The following is a 19,175-nucleotide window of genomic DNA, read 5'->3' as shown; positions in this document are numbered from 1 at the left end:
TGCATGTATGCGCTGAGGGACACAGATCAGTGCAGTCTGCATGTACGCGGTGATGGACACAGTTTCAGTGCAGTCTGCATGTAGGCGCTGAGGGACACAGATCCAGTGCAGTCTGCATGTAGGCGCTGAGGGACACAGTTTCAGTGCAGTCTGCATGTAGGCGCTGAGGGATACAGTTTCAGTGCAGTCTGCATGTATGCGCTGAGGGACACAGCTCAGTGCAGTCTGCATGTACGCGGTGATGGACACAGTTTCAGTGCAGTCTGCATGCATGCGCTGAGGGATACAGATCAGTGCAGTCTGCATGTAGGCGCTGAGGGATACAGTTTCAGTGCAGTCTGCATGTAGACGCTGAGGGACACAGATCCAGTGCAGTCTGCATGTAGGCGCTGAGGGATACAGATCAGTGCAGTCTGCATGTATGCGCTGAGGGACACAGTTTCAATGCAGTCTGCATGTATGCGCTAAAGGATACAGTTTCAGTGCAGTCTGCATGTAGGCGCTGAGGGACACAGATCCAGTGCAGTCTGCATGTAGGCGCTGAGGGACACAGTTTCAGTGCAGTCTGAATGTAGGCGCTGAGGGATACAGTTTCAGTGCAGTCTGAATGTAGGCGCTGAGGGACACAGTTTCAGTGCAGTCTGCATGTAGGCGCTGAGGGATACAGTTTCAGTGCAGTCTGCATGTAGGCGCTGAGGGATACAGTTTCAGTGCAGTCTGCATGTATGCGCTGAGGGACACAGATCAGTGCAGTCTGCATGTACGCGCTGAGGGACACAGATCCAGTGCAGTCTGCATGTAGGCGCTGAGGGACACAGTTTCAGTGCAGTCTGCATGTAGGCGCTGAGGGATACAGTTTCAGTGCAGTCTGCATGTATGCGCTGAGGGACACAGATCAGTGCAGTCTGCATGTACGCGGTGATGGACACAGTTTCAGTGCAGTCTGCATGTATGCGCTGAGGGACACAGTTTCAATGCAGTCTGCATGTATGCTCTGAGGGACACAGTTTCAGTGCAGTCTGCATGTATGCGCTGAGGGACACAGTTTCAGTGCAGTCTGCATGTAGGCGCTGAGGGATACAGTTTCAGTGCAGTCTGCATGTAGGCGCTGAGGGATACAGATCAGTGCAGTCTGCATGTATGCGCTGAGGGACATAGATCCAGTGCAGTCTGCATGTATGCGCTGAGGGACACAGTTTCAGTGCAGTCTGCATGTATGCGCTGAGGGACACAGTTTCAGTGCAGTCTGCATGTAGGCGCTGAGGGATACAGATCAGTGCAGTCTGCATGTATGCGCTGAGGGACACATTTCAGTGCAGTCTGCATGTAGGCGCTGAGGGACACAGTTTCAGTGCAGTCTGAATGTAGGCGCTGAGGGATACAGTTTCAGTGCAGTCTGAATGTAGGCGCTGAGGGACACAGTTTCAGTGCAGTCTGCATGTAGGCGCTGAGGGATACAGTTTCAGTGCAGTCTGCATGTAGGCGCTGAGGGATACAGTTTCAGTGCAGTCTGCATGTATGCGCTGAGGGACACAGATCAGTGCAGTCTGCATGTAGGCGCTGAGGGACACAGTTTCAGTGCAGTCTGCATGTACGCGCTGAGGGACACAGATCCAGTGCAGTCTGCATGTAGGCGCTGAGGGACACAGTTTCAGTGCAGTCTGCATGTAGGCGCTGAGGGATACAGTTTCAGTGCAGTCTGCATGTATGCGCTGAGGGACACAGATCAGTGCAGTCTGCATGTACGCGGTGATGGACACAGTTTCAGTGCAGTCTGCATGTAGGCGCTGAGGGACACAGATCCAGTGCAGTCTGCATGTAGGCGCTGAGGGACACAGTTTCAGTGCAGTCTGCATGTAGGCGCTGAGGGATACAGTTTCAGTGCAGTCTGCATGTATGCGCTGAGGGACACAGCTCAGTGCAGTCTGAATGTAGGCGCTGAGGGATACAGTTTCAGTGCAGTCTGCATGTAGGCGCTGAGGGACACAGTTTCAGTGCAGTCTGCATGTAGGCATTGAGGGATACAGTTTCAGTGCAGTCTGCATGTAGGCGCTGAGGGATACAGATCAGTGCAGTCTGCATGTATGCGCTGAGGGACACAGTTTCAGTGCAGTCTGCATGTATGCGCTGAGGGACACAGATCAGTGCAGTCTGCATGTATGCGCTGAGGGACACAGTTTCAATGCAGTCTGCATGTATGCGCTGAGGGATACAGATCCAGTGCAGTCTGCATGCAGGCGCTGAGGGATACAGTTTCAGTGCAGTCTGCATGTACGCGGTGATGGACACAGTTTCAGTGCAGTCTGCATGTACGCGGTGATGGACACAGTTTCAGTGCAGTCTGCATGTAGGCGCTGAGGGATACAGTTTCAGTGCAGTCTGCATGTATGCGCTGAGGGACACAGATCAGTGCAGTCTGCATGTATGCGCTGAGGGACACAGTTTCAATGCAGTCTGCATGTATGCACTGAGGGACACAGTTTCAGTGCAGTCTGCATGTATGCGCTGAGGGACACAGTTTCAGTGCAGTCTGCATGTAGGCGCTGAGGGATACAGTTTCAGTGCAGTCTGCATGTAGGCGCTGAGGGATACAGATCAGTGCAGTCTGCATGTATGCGCTGAGGGACACAGATCCAGTGCAGTCTGCATGTATGCGCTGAGGGACACAGTTTCAGTGCAGTCTGCATGTATGCGCTGAGGGACACAGTTTCAGTGCAGTCTGCATGTAGGCGCTGAGGGATACAGATCAGTGCAGTCTGCATGTATGCGCTGAGGGACACATTTCAATGCAGTCTGCATGTAGGCGCTGAGGGACACAGTTTCAGTGCAGTCTGAATGTAGGCGCTGAGGGATACAGTTTCAGTGCAGTCTGAATGTAGGCGCTGAGGGACACAGTTTCAGTGCAGTCTGCATGTAGGCGCTGAGGGATACAGTTTCAGTGCAGTCTGCATGTAGGCGCTGAGGGATACAGTTTCAGTGCAGTCTGCATGTATGCGCTGAGGGACACAGATCAGTGCAGTCTGCATGTACGCGCTGAGGGACACAGATCCAGTGCAGTCTGCATGTAGGCGCTGAGGGACACAGTTTCAGTGCAGTCTGCATGTAGGCGCTGAGGGATACAGTTTCAGTGCAGTCTGCATGTATGCGCTGAGGGACACAGATCAGTGCAGTCTGCATGTACGCGGTGATGGACACAGTTTCAGTGCAGTCTGCATGTAGGCGCTGAGGGACACAGATCCAGTGCAGTCTGCATGTAGGCGCTGAGGGACACAGTTTCAGTGCAGTCTGCATGTAGGCGCTGAGGGATACAGTTTCAGTGCAGTCTGCATGTATGCGCTGAGGGACACAGCTCAGTGCAGTCTGCATGTACGCGGTGATGGACACAGTTTCAGTGCAGTCTGCATGCATGCGCTGAGGGATACAGATCAGTGCAGTCTGCATGTAGGCGCTGAGGGATACAGTTTCAGTGCAGTCTGCATGTAGACGCTGAGGGACACAGATCCAGTGCAGTCTGCATGTAGGCGCTGAGGGATACAGATCAGTGCAGTCTGCATGTATGCGCTGAGGGACACAGTTTCAATGCAGTCTGCATGTATGCGCTAAAGGATACAGTTTCAGTGCAGTCTGCATGTAGGCGCTGAGGGACACAGATCCAGTGCAGTCTGCATGTAGGCGCTGAGGGACACAGTTTCAGTGCAGTCTGAATGTAGGCGCTGAGGGATACAGTTTCAGTGCAGTCTGAATGTAGGCGCTGAGGGACACAGTTTCAGTGCAGTCTGCATGTAGGCGCTGAGGGATACAGTTTCAGTGCAGTCTGCATGTAGGCGCTGAGGGACACAGATCAGTGCAGTCTGCATGTACGCGCTGAGGGACACAGATCCAGTGCAGTCTGCATGTAGGCGCTGAGGGACACAGTTTCAGTGCAGTCTGCATGTAGGCGCTGAGGGATACAGTTTCAGTGCAGTCTGCATGTATGCGCTGAGGGACACAGATCAGTGCAGTCTGCATGTACGCGGTGATGGACACAGTTTCAGTGCAGTCTGCATGTAGGCGCTGAGGGACACAGATCCAGTGCAGTCTGCAAGTAGGCGCTGAGGGACACAGTTTCAGTGCAGTCTGCATGTAGGCGCTGAGGGATACAGTTTCAGTGCAGTCTGCATGTATGCGCTGAGGGACACAGCTCAGTGCAGTCTGCATGTACGCGGTGATGGACACAGTTTCAGTGCAGTCTGCATGCATGCGCTGAGGGATACAGATCAGTGCAGTCTGCATGTAGGCGCTGAGGGATACAGTTTCAGTGCAGTCTGCATGTAGACGCTGAGGGACACAGATCCAGTGCAGTCTGCATGTAGGCGCTGAGGGATACAGATCAGTGCAGTCTGCATGTATGCGCTGAGGGACACAGTTTCAATGCAGTCTGCATGTATGCGCTAAAGGATACAGTTTCAGTGCAGTCTGCATGTAGGCGCTGAGGGACACAGATCCAGTGCAGTCTGCATGTATGCACTGAGGGACACAGTTTCAGTGCAGTCTGCATGTAGGCGCTGAGGGACACAGTTTCAGTGCAGTCTGCATGTATGCGCTGAGGGACACAGTTTCAGTGCAGTCTGCATGTATGCACTGAGGGATACAGTTTCAGTGCAGTCTGCATGTAGGCGCTGAGGGATACAGATCAATGCAGTCTGCATGTATGCGCTGAGGGACACAGTTTCAATGCAGTCTGCATGTAGGCGCTGAGGGACACAGTTTCAGTGCAGTCTGCATGTAGGCGCTGAGGGATACAGTTTCAGTGCAGTCTGCATGTAGGCGCTGAGGGATACAGTTTCAGTGCAGTCTGCATGTATGCGCTGAGGGACACAGTTTCAATGCAGTCTGCATGTACGCGGTGATGGACACAGCTCAGTGCAGTCTGCATGTATGCGCTGAGGGACACAGTTTCAGTGCAGTCTGCATGTAGGCGCTGAGGGATACAGTTTCAGTGCAGTCTGCATGTATGCGCTGAGGGACACAGTTTCAGTGCAGTCTGCATGTAGGCGCTGAGGGATACAGTTTCAGTGCAGTCCGAATGTAGGCGCTGAGGGATACAGTTTCAGTGCAGTCTGCATGTAGGCGCTGAGGGACACAGTTTCAGTGCAGTCTGCATGTAGGCGCTGAGGGATACAGTTTCAGTGCAGTCTGCATGTAGGCGCTGAGGGATACAGATCAGTGCAGTCTGCATGTATGCGCTGAGGGACACAGTTTCAGTGCAGTCTGAATGTAGGCGCTGAGGGACACAGTTTCAGTGCAGTCTGCATGTAGGCGCTGAGGGATACAGTTTCAGTGCAGTCTGCATGTAGGCGCTGAGGGATACAGATCAGTGCAGTCTGCATGTATGCGCTGAGGGACACAGATCCAGTGCAGTCTGCATGTATGCGCTGAGGGACACAGATCCAGTGCAGTCTGCATGTATGCGCTGAGGGATACAGATCCAGTGCAGTCTGCATGTAGGCGCTGAGGGACACAGTTTCAGTGCAGTCTGCATGTATGCGCTGAGGGACACAGATCAGTGCAGTCTGCATGTATGCGCTGAGGGACACAGTTTCAATGCAGTCTGCATGTATGCGCTGAGGGATACAGATCCAGTGCAGTCTGCATGAAGGCGCTGAGGGATACAGTTTCAGTGCAGTCTGCATGTACGCGGTGATGGACACAGTTTCAGTGCAGTCTGCATGTACGTGGTGATGGACACAGTTTCAGTGCAGTCTGCATGTAGGCGCTGAGGGATACAGTTTCAGTGCAGTCTGCATGTATGCGCTGAGGGACACAGATCAGTGCAGCCTGCATGTATGCGCTGAGGGACACAGTTTCAATGCAGTCTGCATGTATGCGCTGAGGGACACAGTTTCAGTGCAGTCTGCATGTATGCGCTGAGGGACACAGTTTCAGTGCAGTCTGCATGTAGGCGCTGAGGGATACAGTTTCAGTGCAGTCTGCATGTAGGCGCTGAGGGATACAGATCAGTGCAGTCTGCATGTATGCGCTGAGGGACACAGATCCAGTGCAGTCTGCATGTATGCGCTGAGGGACACAGTTTCAGTGCAGTCTGCATGTATGCGCTGAGGGACACAGTTTCAGTGCAGTCTGCATGTAGGCGCTGAAGGATACAGATCAGTGCAGTCTGCATGTATGCGCTGAGGGACACATTTCAGTGCAGTCTGCATGTAGGTGCTGAGGGACACAGTTTCAGTGCAGTCTGAATGTAGGCGCTGAGGGATACAGTTTCAGTGCAGTCTGAATGTAGGCGCTGAGGGACACAGTTTCAGTGCAGTCTGCATGTAGGCGCTGAGGGATACAGTTTCAGTGCAGTCTGCATGTAGGCGCTGAGGGATACAGTTTCAGTGCAGTCTGCATGTATGCGCTGAGGGACACAGATCAGTGCAGTCTGCATGTAGGCGCTGAGGGACACAGTTTCAGTGCAGTCTGCATGTACGCGCTGAGGGACACAGATCCAGTGCAGTCTGCATGTAGGCGCTGAGGGACACAGTTTCAGTGCAGTCTGCATGTAGGCGCTGAGGGATACAGTTTCAGTGCAGTCTGCATGTATGCGCTGAGGGACACAGATCAGTGCAGTCTGCATGTACGCGGTGATGGACACAGTTTCAGTGCAGTCTGCATGTAGGCGCTGAGAGACACAGATCCAGTGCAGTCTGCATGTAGGCGCTGAGGGACACAGTTTCAGTGCAGTCTGCATGTAGGCGCTGAGGGATACAGTTTCAGTGCAGTCTGCATGTATGCGCTGAGGGACACAGCTCAGTGCAGTCTGAATGTAGGCGCTGAGGGATACAGTTTCAGTGCAGTCTGCATGTAGGCGCTGAGGGACACAGTTTCAGTGAAGTCTGCATGTAGGCATTGAGGGATACAGTTTCAGTGCAGTCTGCATGTAGGCGCTGAGGGATACAGATCAGTGCAGTCTGCATGTATGCGCTGAGGGACACAGTTTCAGTGCAGTCTGCATGTATGCGCTGAGGGACACAGATCAGTGCAGTCTGCATGTATGCGCTGAGGGACACAGTTTCAATGCAGTCTGCATGTATGCGCTGAGGGACACAGTTTCAGTGCAGTCTGCATGTATGCGCTGAGGGACACAGTTTCAGTGCAGTCTGCATGTAGGCGCTGAGGGATACAGTTTCAGTGCAGTCTGCATGTAGGCGCTGAGGGATACAGATCAGTGCAGTCTGCATGTATGCGCTGAGGGACACAGATCCAGTGCAGTCTGCATGTATGCGCTGAGGGACACAGTTTCAGTGCAGTCTGCATGTATGCGCTGAGGGACACAGTTTCAGTGCAGTCTGCATGTAGGCGCTGAGGGATACAGATCAGTGCAGTCTGCATGTATGCGCTGAGGGACACATTTCAATGCAGTCTGCATGTAGGCGCTGAGGGACACAGTTTCAGTGCAGTCTGAATGTAGGCGCTGAGGGATACAGTTTCAGTGCAGTCTGAATGTAGGCGCTGAGGGACACAGTTTCAGTGCAGTCTGCATGTAGGCGCTGAGGGATACAGTTTCAGTGCAGTCTGCATGTAGGCGCTGAGGGATACAGTTTCAGTGCAGTCTGCATGTATGCGCTGAGGGACACAGATCAGTGCAGTCTGCATGTAGGCGCTGAGGGACACAGTTTCAGTGCAGTCTGCATGTACGCGCTGAGGGACACAGATCCAGTGCAGTCTGCATGTAGGCGCTGAGGGACACAGTTTCAGTGCAGTCTGCATGTAGGCGCTGAGGGATACAGTTTCAGTGCAGTCTGCATGTATGCGCTGAGGGACACAGATCAGTGCAGTCTGCATGTACGCGGTGATGGACACAGTTTCAGTGCAGTCTGCATGTAGGCGCTGAGGGACACAGATCCAGTGCAGTCTGCATGTAGGCGCTGAGGGACACAGTTTCAGTGCAGTCTGCATGTAGGCGCTGAGGGATACAGTTTCAGTGCAGTCTGCATGTATGCGCTGAGGGACACAGCTCAGTGCAGTCTGCATGTACGCGGTGATGGACACAGTTTCAGTGCAGTCTGCATGCATGCGCTGAGGGATACAGATCAGTGCAGTCTGCATGTAGGCGCTGAGGGATACAGTTTCAGTGCAGTCTGCATGTAGACGCTGAGGGACACAGATCCAGTGCAGTCTGCATGTAGGCGCTGAGGGATACAGATCAGTGCAGTCTGCATGTATGCGCTGAGGGACACAGTTTCAATGCAGTCTGCATGTATGCGCTAAAGGATACAGTTTCAGTGCAGTCTGCATGTAGGCGCTGAGGGACACAGATCCAGTGCAGTCTGCATGTATGCACTGAGGGACACAGTTTCAGTGCAGTCTGCATGTAGGCGCTGAGGGACACAGTTTCAGTGCAGTCTGCATGTATGCGCTGAGGGACACAGTTTCAGTGCAGTCTGCATGTAGGCGCTGAGGGATACAGTTTCAGTGCAGTCTGCATGTAGGCGCTGAGGGATACAGATCAGTGCAGTCTGCATGTATGCGCTGAGGGACACAGTTTCAATGCAGTCTGCATGTAGGCGCTGAGGGACACAGTTTCAGTGCAGTCTGCATGTAGGCGCTGAGGGATACAGTTTCAGTGCAGTCTGCATGTAGGCGCTGAGGGATACAGTTTCAGTGCAGTCTGCATGTATGCGCTGAGGGACACAGTTTCAATGCAGTCTGCATGTACGCGGTGATGGACACAGCTCAGTGCAGTCTGCATGTACGCGGTGATGGACACAGTTTCAGTGCAGTCTGCATGTAGGCGCTGAGGGACACAGATCCAGTGCAGTCTGCATGTAGGCACTGAGGGATACAGTTTCAGTGCAGTCTGAATGTAGGCGCTGAGGGACACAGTTTCAGTGCAGTCTGCATGTAGGCGCTGAGGGATACAGTTTCAGTGCAGTCTGCATGTAGGCGCTGAGGGATACAGTTTCAGTGCAGTCTGCATGTATGCGCTGAGGGACACAGATCAGTGCAGTCTGCATGTAGGCGCTGAGGGACACAGTTTCAGTGCAGTCTGCATGTACGCGCTGAGGGACACAGATCCAGTGCAGTCTGCATGTAGGCGCTGAGGGACACAGTTTCAATGCAGTCTGCATGTAGGCGCTGAGGGATACAGTTTCAGTGCAGTCTGCATGTATGCGCTGAGGGACACAGATCAGTGCAGTCTGCATGTACGCGGTGATGGACACAGTTTCAGTGCAGTCTGCATGTAGGCGCTGAGGGACACAGATCCAGTGCAGTCTGCATGTAGGCGCTGAGGGACACAGTTTCAGTGCAGTCTGCATGTAGGCGCTGAGGGATACAGTTTCAGTGCAGTCTGCATGTATGCGCTGAGGGACACAGCTCAGTGCAGTCTGAATGTAGGCGCTGAGGGATACAGTTTCAGTGCAGTCTGCATGTAGGCGCTGAGGGACACAGTTTCAGTGCAGTCTGCATGTAGGCATTGAGGGATACAGTTTCAGTGCAGTCTGCATGTAGGCGCTGAGGGATACAGTTTCAGTGCAGTCTGCATGTATGCGCTGAGGGACACAGCTCAGTGCAGTCTGAATGTAGGCGCTGAGGGATACAGTTTCAGTGCAGTCTGCATGTAGGCGCTGAGGGACACAGTTTCAGTGCAGTCTGCATGTAGGCATTGAGGGATACAGTTTCAGTGCAGTCTGCATGTAGGCGCTGAGGGATACAGATCAGTGCAGTCTGCATGTATGCGCTGAGGGACACAGTTTCAGTGCAGTCTGCATGTATGCGCTGAGGGACACAGATCAGTGCAGTCTGCATGTATGCGCTGAGGGACACAGTTTCAATGCAGTCTGCATGTATGCGCTGAGGGATACAGATCCAGTGCAGTCTGCATGTAGGCGCTGAGGGATACAGTTTCAGTGCAGTCTGCATGTACGCGGTGATGGACACAGTTTCAGTGCAGTCTGCATGTACGCGGTGATGGACACAGTTTCAGTGCAGTCTGCATGTAGGCGCTGAGGGATACAGTTTCAGTGCAGTCTGCATGTATGCGCTGAGGGACACAGATCAGTGCAGTCTGCATGTATGCGCTGAGGGACACAGTTTCAATGCAGTCTGCATGTATGCGCTGAGGGACACAGTTTCAGTGCAGTCTGCATGTATGCGCTGAGGGACACAGTTTCAGTGCAGTCTGCATGTAGGCGCTGAGGGATACAGTTTCAGTGCAGTCTGCATGTAGGCGCTGAGGGATACAGATCAGTGCAGTCTGCATGTATGCGCTGAGGGACACAGATCCAGTGCAGTCTGCATGTATGCGCTGAGGGACACAGTTTCAGTGCAGTCTGCATGTATGCGCTGAGGGACACAGTTTCAGTGCAGTCTGCATGTAGGCGCTGAGGGATACAGATCAGTGCAGTCTGCATGTATGCGCTGAGGGACACATTTCAATGCAGTCTGCATGTAGGCGCTGAGGGACACAGTTTCAGTGCAGTCTGAATGTAGGCGCTGAGGGATACAGTTTCAGTGCAGTCTGAATGTAGGCGCTGAGGGACACAGTTTCAGTGCAGTCTGCATGTAGGCGCTGAGGGATACAGTTTCAGTGCAGTCTGCATGTAGGCGCTGAGGGATACAGTTTCAGTGCAGTCTGCATGTATGCGCTGAGGGACACAGATCAGTGCAGTCTGCATGTAGGCGCTGAGGGACACAGTTTCAGTGCAGTCTGCATGTACGCGCTGAGGGACACAGATCCAGTGCAGTCTGCATGTAGGCGCTGAGGGACACAGTTTCAGTGCAGTCTGCATGTAGGCGCTGAGGGATACAGTTTCAGTGCAGTCTGCATGTATGCGCTGAGGGACACAGATCAGTGCAGTCTGCATGTACGCGGTGATGGACACAGTTTCAGTGCAGTCTGCATGTAGGCGCTGAGGGACACAGATCCAGTGCAGTCTGCATGTAGGCGCTGAGGGACACAGTTTCAGTGCAGTCTGCATGTAGGCGCTGAGGGATACAGTTTCAGTGCAGTCTGCATGTATGCGCTGAGGGACACAGCTCAGTGCAGTCTGCATGTACGCGGTGATGGACAAAGTTTCAGTGCAGTCTGCATGCATGCGCTGAGGGATACAGATCAGTGCAGTCTGCATGTAGGCGCTGAGGGATACAGTTTCAGTGCAGTCTGCATGTAGACGCTGAGGGACACAGATCCAGTGCAGTCTGCATGTAGGCGCTGAGGGATACAGATCAGTGCAGTCTGCATGTATGCGCTGAGGGACACAGTTTCAATGCATTCTGCATGTATGCGCTAAAGGATACAGTTTCAGTGCAGTCTGCATGTAGGCGCTGAGGGACACAGATCCAGTGCAGTCTGCATGTATGCACTGAGGGACACAGTTTCAGTGCAGTCTGCATGTAGGCGCTGAGGGACACAGTTTCAGTGCAGTCTGCATGTATGCGCTGAGGGACACAGTTTCAGTGCAGTCTGCATGTAGGCGCTGAGGGATACAGTTTCAGTGCAGTCTGCATGTAGGCGCTGAGGGATACAGATCAGTGCAGTCTGCATGTATGCGCTGAGGGACACAGTTTCAATGCAGTCTGCATGTAGGCGCTGAGGGACACAGTTTCAGTGCAGTCTGCATGTAGGCGCTGAGGGATACAGTTTCAGTGCAGTCTGCATGTAGGCGCTGAGGGATACAGTTTCAGTGCAGTCTGCATGTATGCGCTGAGGGACACAGTTTCAATGCAGTCTGCATGTACGCGGTGATGGACACAGTTCAGTGCATTCTGCATGTACGCGGTGATGGACACAGTTTCAGTGCAGTCTGCATGTAGGCGCTGAGGGACACAGATCCAGTGCAGTCTGCATGTAGGCACTGAGGGATACAGTTTCAGTGCAGTCTGAATGTAGGCGCTGAGGGATACAGTTTCAGTGCAGTCTGCATGTAGGCGCTGAGGGACACAGTTTCAGTGCAGTCTGCATGTAGGCGCTGAGGGATACAGTTTCAGTGCAGTCTGCATGTAGGCGCTGAGGGACACAGTTTCAGTGCAGTCTGCATGTAGGCGCTGAGGGATACAGTTTCAGTGCAGTCTGAATGTAGGCGCTGAGGGATACAGTTTCAGTGCAGTCTGCATGTAGGCGCTGAGGGACACAGTTTCAGTGCAGTCTGAATGTAGGCGCTGAGGGATACAGTTTCAGTGCAGTCTTCATGTAGGCGCTGAGGGACACAGTTTCAGTGCAGTCTGCATGTAGGCATTGAGGGATACAGTTTCAGTGCAGTCTGCATGTAGGCGCTGAGGGATACAGATCAGTGCAGTCTGCATGTATGCGCTGAGGGACACAGTTTCAGTGCAGTCTGCATGTATGCGCTGAGGGACACAGTTTCAGTGCAGTCTGCATGTAGGCGCTGAGGGATACAGTTTCAGTGCAGTCTGCATGTATGCGCTGAGGGACACAGTTTCAGTGCAGTCTGCATGTAGGCGCTGAGGGATACAGTTTCAGTGCAGTCTGAATGTAGGCGCTGAGGGATACAGTTTCAGTGCAGTCTGCATGTAGGCGCTGAGGGACACAGTTTCAGTGCAGTCTGCATGTAGGCGCTGAGGGATACAGTTTCAGTGCAGTCTGCATGTAGGCGCTGAGGGATACAGATCAGTGCAGTCTGCATGTATGCGCTGAGGGACACAGTTTCAGTGCAGTCTGAATGTAGGCGCTGAGGGACACAGTTTCAGTGCAGTCTGCATGTAGGCGCTGAGGGATACAGTTTCAGTGCAGTCTGCATGTAGGCGCTGAGGGATACAGATCAGTGCAGTCTGCATGTATGCGCTGAAGGACACAGTTTCAGTGCAGTCTGCATGTATGCGCTGAGGGACACAGTTTCAGTGCAGTCTGCATGTATGCGCTAAAGGATACAGTTTCAGTGCAGTCTGCATGTATGCGCTGAAGGACACAGTTTCAGTGCAGTTTGCATGCAGGTACTGAGGTCGCAGTTTCTGTGATGTCTTCATACATGCACCAAGGAACAAGCTTTGCAGTCTGCATATATGTACTGCAGGGCACAGGTTCTGTGCCCTCTGCATGGACGGACTGAGGGACACGGTTATTGTGCAGTTTTCATGCATGCTTTAAAGGTTGGAGTTTCTGGGTAGCCTGCATGTAAGCCCAAAAGCTTAGGCACACTAGCTACAGACAACACAGTCTACAAGTATGTACTGAGGGCCTCAGTGTTTATCCATTCTCTACAAGTATGTCCTGAGGGCCTCAGTGTTTATCCACACTCTACAAGTATGTACTGAGGGCCTCAGTGTTTATCCACTCTCTAGAAGTATGTACTGAGGGCCTCAGTGTTTATCCACTCTGTACAAGTATGTACTGAGGGCCTCAATATTTATCCACTCTCTACAAGTATGTACTGAGGGCCTCAGTGTTTATCCACACTCTACAAGTATGTACTGAGGGCCTCAGTGTTTATCCACACTCAACAAGTATGTCCTGAGGGCCTCAGTGTTTATCCACACTCTACAAGTATGCACAGACAGCCTCGGTGTTTATCCACAGTCTACAAGTACGCACTGAGGGCCCTGGTGTTTATCCACACTCTACAAGTATGCACAGACAGCCTCGGTGTTTATCCACAGTCTGCAAGTACGCACTGAGGGCCCTGGTGTTTATCCACACTCTATAAGTATGCACTGAGAGCCCTGGTGTTTACCCACAGTCTGTAAGTGCGCACCGAGGGCCCGGTGTTTACCCACACTCTACAAGCACGCACTGACAGCCTCGGTGTTTATCCACAGTCTACAAGTACGCACTGAGGGCCCCGGGGTTTACCCACACTCTACAGGTGTGCACTGACAGCCTCGGTGTTTATCCACACTCTACAAGTAAGCACTGAGGGCCCTGGTGTTTACCCACAGTCTATAAGTATGCACTGAGGGCCCCGGTGTTTGCCCACAGTCTACAAGTACGCACTGGGGGCCCCGGTGTTTGCCCACAGTCTGTAAGTACGCACTGAGGCCCTCAGTGTTAGTTCACAGTCTACAAGTACGCACTGAGGGTCTCAGTGTTTACCCACACTCTACAGGTGTGCACTGACAGCCTCGGTGTTTATCCACAGTCTATAAGTACGCACTGAGGGACCCGGTGTTTGTTCACAGTCTGTAAGTACGCACTGAGGGACCCGATGTTTGTTCACAGTCTGTAAGTACGCACTGAGGGCCCTGGTGTTTACCCACAGTCTGTAAATATGCACTGAGGGCCCCGGTGTTTACCCACAGTCTATAAGTACGCACTGAGGGCCCTGGTGTTTATCCACACTCTATAAGTACGCACTGAGGGCCCCGGTGTTTACCCACAGTCTATAAGTATGCACTGACAGCCTCGGTGTTTATCCACAGTCTACAAGTACGCACTGAGGGCCCCGGTGTTTACCCACACTCTACAAGTACGCACTGAGGGCCCCGGTGTTTACCCACACTCTATAGGTATGCACTGACAGCCTCGGTGTTTATCCACAGTCTACAAGTACGCACTGAGGGCCCCGGTGTTTGTTCACAGTCTATAAGTACGCACTGAGGGCCCTGGTGTTTACCCACAGTCTGTAAATATGCACTGAGGGCCCCGGTGTTTACCCACAGTCTATAAGTACGCACTGAGGGCCCTGGTGTTTATCCACACTCTATAAGTACGCACTGAGGGCCCCGGTGTTTACCCACAGTCTATAAGTATGCACTGACAGCCTCGGTGTTTATCCACAGTCTACAAGTACGCACTGAGGGCCCCAGTGTTTACCCACACTCTACAAGTACGCACTGAGGGCCCCGGTGTTTACCCACACTCTATAGGTATGCACTGACAGCCTCGGTGTTTATCCACAGTCTACAAGTACGCACTGAGGGCCCCGGTGTTTGTTTACAGTTTACAAGTACGCACTGAGGGCCCTGGTGTTTATCCACACTCTATAAGTATGCACTGAGGGACCCGGTGTTTACCCACAGTCTATAAGTATGCACTGAGGGCCCCGGTGTTTACCCACAGTCTATAAGTACGCACTGAGGGCCCCGGTGTTTACCCACACTCTACAAGTACGCACTGAGGGCCCCGGTGTTTACCCACAGTCTATAAGTACGCACTGAGTGCCCCGGTGTTTACCCACACTCTACAAGTACGCACTGAGGGCCCCGGTGTTTACCCACAGTCTACAAGTACGCACTGAGTGCCCCGGTGTTTATTTACAGTTTACAAGTACGCACTGAGGGCCCCGGTGTTTACCCACAGTCTATAAGTACCACTGAGGGCCCTGGTGTTTACCCACACTCTACAAGTACGCACTGAGGGCCCCGGTGTTTACCCACAGTCTATAAGTACCACTGAGGGCCCCGGTGTTTACCCACAGTCTATAAGTACCACTGAGGGCCCTGGTTTTTATCCACACTCTACAAGTACGCACTGAGGGCCCCGGTGTTTGTTTACAGTTTACAAGTACGCACTGAGGGCCCTGGTGTTTATCCACACTCTATAAGTATGTACTGAGGGACCCGGTGTTTACCCACAGTCTATAAGTATGCACTGAGGGCCCCGGTGTTTACCCACAGTCTATAAGTACGCACTGAGGGCCCCGGTGTTTACCCACACTCTACAAGTACGCACTGAGGGCCCCGGTGTTTACCCACACTCTACAAGTACGCACTGAGGGCCCCGGTGTTTACCCACAGTCTATAAGTACCACTGAGGGCCCTGGTGTTTATCCACACTCTATAAGTATGCACTGAGGGCCTCAGCGTTCCAAGTACGCACCAGGGGCCTCCGCCTGCATCCAAGACCTACATGCATGTATTGCAGGTGCCCTGGTTCCTGTGCCCTCCACTGAGGGCAGTGCACTGCGTGTAACCTACCCTGGCGCCCTGAGGGCTGCACTCACCTTCGTAGTTCCTGGTTTCCAGGTCCAGGGCCTCCTGTGATTGGCTGATCAGCGCCTGCAGACACTGGAGGCTTCCATGCTCACACGCCAAGTGGATGGATGTCTGACCGTTGCGGTCCAGTGCCATGGGCGAGGCTCGGTGTCTGACCAGCAGTTGAGCCACTTCCGGCTGCTTTGTTATCACTGCCAGGTGCAGAGGAGTCTGGGAAACATACAAGGAGCAAATGAGGCACAGAAATCAGGTGACGAAAAAAGAAGCAAGAGACAGAAAATGACTGCTGAAGAAGGGGCCCAGGGTTCGGGGTCGTGCAATAGCGACAGGCACTGCTGAGGGAGACACTCAATGCCGGGGGTCCTACGGCACTGATGGGCACTGCTGAGGAAGGCGCTCACTGCTGGGGTCCTATGGCACTGATGGGCACTGCTGAGGAAGGCGCTCACTGCTGGGGTCCTACGGCACTGATGGGCACTGCTGAGGAAGGCGCTCACTGCTGGGGTCCTACGGCACTGATGGGCACTGCTGAGGGAGGCGCTCACTGCTGGGGTCCTACGGCACTGATGGGCACTGCTGAGGAAGGCGCTCACTGCTGGGGTCCTACGGCACTGATGGGCACTGCTGAGGAAGGCGCTCAATGCCGGGGGTCCTACGGCACTGATGGGCACTGTTGAGGAAGGCGCTCACTGCTGGGGTCCTACGGCACTGATGGGCACTGCTGAGGAAGGCGCTTACTGCTGGGGTCCTACGGCACTGATGGGCACTGCTGAGGGAGGCGCTCAATGCTGGGGTCCTACGGCACTGATGGGCACTGCTGAGGGAGGCGCTCAATGCCGGGGGTCCTACGGCACTGATGGGCACTGCTGAGGAAGGCGCTCACTGCTGGGGTCCTATGGCACTGATGGGCACTGCTGAGGAAGGCGCTCACTGCTGGGGTCCTATGGCACTGATGGGCACTGCTGAGGGAGGCGCTCACTGCTGGGGTCCTACGGCACTGACGGGCACTGCTGAGGGAGGCGCTCACTGCTGGTGGTACTATGGCACTGACGGGCACTGTTATGGGAGGCACTCACTGCTGGGGTCCTAAGGCACTGACGGGCACTGCTGAGGAAGGCGCTCAATGCTGGGGTCCTACGGCACTGATGGGCACTGCTGAGGGAGGCGCTCACTGCTGGGGTCCTACGGCACTGATGGGCACTGCTGAGGAAGGCGCTCACTGCTAGGGTCCTACGGCACTGATGGGCACTGCTGAGGAAGGCGCTTACTGCTGGGGTCCTACGGCACTGATGGGCACTGCTGAGGAAGGCGCTCAATGCTGGGGTCCTACGGCACTGATGGGCACTGCTGAGGGAGGCGCTCAATGCCGGGGGTCCTACGGCACTGATGGGCACTGCTGAGGAAGGCGCTCACTGCTGGGGTCCTATGGCACTGATGGGCACTGCTGAGTGAGGCGCTCACTGCTGGGGTCCTACGGCACTGACGGGCACTGCTGAGGGAGGCGCTCACTGCTGGTGGTACTATGGCACTGACGGGCACTGTTATGGGAGGCACTCACTGCTGGGGTCCTAAGGCACTGACGGGCACTGCTGAGGGAGGCGCTCACTGCTGGTGGCACTATGGCCCTGACGGGCACTGTTATAGGAGGCACTCACTGCTGGGGTCCTAAGGCACTGACGGGGACTGATGAGGGAGGCGCTCACTGCTGGGGTCCTACGGCACTGAACGGGCACTGATGAGGGAGGCGCTCAATGCCGGGGGTCCTACGGCACTGATGGGCACTGCTGAGGAAGGCGCTCACTGCTGGGGTCCTACGGCACTGACGGGCACTACTGAGGAAGGAGCTCACTGCTCAGGTCCTACGGCACTGATGGGCACTGGTGAGGGAGGCGCTCACTGCTGGGGTCCTACAGCACTGATGGGCACTGCTGAGGGAGGCGCTCACTGCTGAGGTCCTACGGCACTGATGGGTACTGCTGAGGAAGGCACTATGGCACTGCTGGTGGTACAATGGCACTGATAGGCACTGCTGAGGGAGGCGCTCATTGCTGAGGTCCTAAGGCACTGACAGGCACTGCTGAGGGAGGCGCTCAATGCCGGGGGTCCTACGGCACTGATGGGTACTGCTGAGGAAGGCACTATGGCACTGCTGGTGGTACTGCGGCACTGATGGGCACTGCTGAGGGAGGCGCTCACTGCTGGGGTCCTATTGCACTGATGGGCACTGCTGAGGGAGGCGCTCACTACTGGGGTCCTAAGGCACTGACGGGCATTGCTGAGGAAGGCGCTCACTGCTGGGGTCCTAAGGCACTGACGGGCACTGCTGAGGAAGGCGCTCACTGCTGAGGTCCTACGGCACTGATGGGCACTGCTAAGGAAGGCGCTCAATGCTGGGGTCCTACGGCACTGACGGGCACTGCTGAGGGAGGTGCTCACTGCTAGGGTCCTACGGCACTGACGGGCACTGATGAGGGAGGCGCTCACTGCTAGGGTCCTACGGCACTGACGGGCACTGATGAGGGAGGCGCTCAATGCCGGGGGTCCTATGGCACTGATGGGCACTGCTGAGGAAGGCGCTCACTGCTGGGGTCCTACGGCACTGATGGGCACTGCTGAGGAAGGCGCTCACTGCTGGGGTCCTATTGCACTGATGGGCACTGCTGAGGGAGGCGCTCACTACTGGGGTCCTAAGGCACTGACGGGCACTGCTAAGGAAGGCGCTCACTGCTGGGGTCCTAAGGCACTGACGGGCACTGCTGAGGAAGGCGCTCACTGCTGAGGTCCTACGGCACTGATGGGCACTGCTGAGGAAGGCGCTCAATGCTGGGATCCTACGGCACTGACGGGCACTGCTGAGGGAGGTGCTCACTGCTGGGGTCCTACGGCACTGACATGCACTGATGAGGGAGGCGCTCACTGCTGGGGTCCTACGGCACTGACGGGCACTGATGAGGGAGGCGCTCAATGCCGGGGGTCCTACGGCACTGATGGGCACTGCTGAGGAAGGCGCTCACTGCTGGGGTCCTAAGGCACTGACGGGCACTGCTGAGGAAGGCGCTCACTGCTGGGGTCCTACGGCACTGATGGGCACTGCTGAGGAAGGCGCTCACTGCTGGGGTCCTATGGCATTGATGGGCACTGCTGAGGAAGGCGCTCACTGCTAGGGTCCTATTGCACTGATGGGCACTGCTGAGGGAGGCCCTCACTGCTGGGGTCCTACGGCACTGACAGGCACTGCCGAGGGAGGCGCTCACTGCTGGAGTCCTATTGCACTGATCGGCACTGCTGAGGGAGGCGCTCACTGC

At 54.6% G+C, this 19,175-nt stretch overlaps 1 protein-coding gene across 2 annotated transcripts in view; it reads right to left on the bottom strand.

Annotated features, from left to right (window-relative positions):
* The window catches only part of BCL3 (BCL3 transcription coactivator), a 243,311-nt gene that overhangs the window by 61,529 nt on the left and 162,607 nt on the right, over positions 1-19,175 (bottom strand). For both annotated transcript variants that reach the window (XM_069201444.1, XM_069201445.1), the window contains exon 4: positions 15,879-16,080. In XM_069201444.1, coding sequence (XP_069057545.1) covers positions 15,879-16,080 — 202 coding nt within the window. The remainder of the gene's footprint in view (positions 1-15,878; positions 16,081-19,175) is intronic.

This window comes from Pleurodeles waltl, chromosome 7 (assembly GCF_031143425.1).
Source record: "Pleurodeles waltl isolate 20211129_DDA chromosome 7, aPleWal1.hap1.20221129, whole genome shotgun sequence".
NCBI lineage: Eukaryota > Metazoa > Chordata > Amphibia > Caudata > Salamandridae > Pleurodeles > Pleurodeles waltl.
Note: the sequence above shows the minus strand (reverse complement) of the source record. Positions and strands in the feature narration are given on the sequence as shown.